At 32.0% G+C, this 1,615-nt stretch overlaps 1 protein-coding gene across 1 annotated transcript in view; it reads right to left on the bottom strand.

Moving 5' to 3' along the window:
* Positions 1 to 1,615, bottom strand: part of LOC106473599 (solute carrier organic anion transporter family member 3A1-like) — a gene marked incomplete at its 3' end in the record, with an annotated part of 20,198 nt that overhangs the window by 8,899 nt on the left and 9,684 nt on the right. Inside the window, exon 3 of the mRNA XM_022402000.1 lies at positions 1,137 to 1,333. Within this exon, the coding sequence (XP_022257708.1) occupies positions 1,137 to 1,333 (197 nt within the window). The remainder of the gene's footprint in view (positions 1 to 1,136; positions 1,334 to 1,615) is intronic.

Genomic DNA, 1,615 nt, shown 5'->3' on the forward strand with positions numbered 1-1,615 from the left:
ACACCACTTCTTTCATTAACTATGAGAAGCACAAGGCTTAGTTTACATGTATATTTCATACACACCACTTCTTTCATTAACTATGAGAAGCACAAGGCTCAGTTTACATGTGTATTTCATACACACCACTTCTTTCATTAACTATGAGAAGCACAAGGCTTAGTTTACATGTATATTTCATACACACCACTTCTTTCATTAACTATGAGAAGCACAAGGCTTAGTTTACATGTGTATTTCATACACACCACTTCTTTCATTAACTATGAGAAGCACAAGGCTTAGTTTACATGTGTATTTCCTTGAAGGAAATTATACATTAATATTTTATTGATTTTAATAACAACTTTCAGGTGTTTATGATTAAGTAAAATTTTCTATAAACATCTTAAGTGTAATGAAATAAGTCTGGCAATAACAATGTATTACAATACAACTCAGCATTGTTGGAATGACAAATACTGTATTATTTCTTCAATGTTTGTTTGTTGTTAAGCGTAAAGCTTTCCAACAGGCTACTTGTGCTTTACCCACCATCATGAGTATCGAAACCTGAATTTTAGCATCATAAGCCTGCAGACTTACCGCTGAGCCACTAGGAGGCATGTAACGTTTTTCACATGTACTAATGTATATTCACTACTCTGCTTCAAGTCCTTGTTTTTATTACATAAAAGTTCTAAGACAACACTGTTCTCAACTTGCTTGATATGTATTGACTTTAATATCATTAACCTCCCAAAGTCATGAACGTAAAAGAATCAGCAAAGGATAGTAAATTTATGATCTTTTTATGAGTATGTGCCAACTATTATTACTTAACAGATATAAAAGAAGTATACATAATATCAGAAATCTCAAACTTTTTATAAATTTCACAAGTATCGACAACACGTTCTATAGATAAATGTGAACAGTGATCTTGTATCTATTCTCTTAGGAAACTCTGAACAAACAAAAACTTACTTATCATGTTAAAGAACCTTGAAGAAAAGAACATTTAGAGACTGTCAAGGAAAGACAATCATACTACGTTAAGGATCTTTCAAGAATAAAACATATATTTACTTTCCTAATCTTCCTACTTCAATCCTCAGTCTTATTCGTTACATCTTAGTCCTTGCACACACACTCACCTATATACATAGACGAGCTCTCCTTCTTCACATGGTCATCTATATATGTTGTACCCAGTGTGAAGATAGGTGACCCTCCACAGCCTATCAGTACCTGGGAAATCATGAAGATCAAGATGTGCAACACGCTTGATGAACTTCCTTCTGAACACCTGGAGGAGGTCAGGTCAGGACCTGGATGCTGAATACCAAAGTGACTAACAAACAGAAAAATTTACCATCAAAACATTTTGTAATAATTTTTATTGCAACACATTCTACATTAAATTATCCATCACTGCATTTCGTTTATAAATAAAATTATATCCAAATAACAGATTTCCTCAAAATAGAGCATTAAAATTACATTAAAATGCTAAGGATTATTAAAACCAATCTATTAAAAGTTATTACTAAAAAAAAAGTAACAAAATTTAACTTTAAAATGCCCTTAATTAGCTAACAGTTAGGTTACACTACCAGTGTTGAAACTGTACATT

The sequence above is a fragment of the Limulus polyphemus genome, unplaced genomic scaffold, assembly GCF_000517525.1.
Source record: "Limulus polyphemus unplaced genomic scaffold, Limulus_polyphemus-2.1.2 Scaffold6313, whole genome shotgun sequence".
Classification (NCBI taxonomy): domain Eukaryota; kingdom Metazoa; phylum Arthropoda; class Merostomata; order Xiphosura; family Limulidae; genus Limulus; species Limulus polyphemus.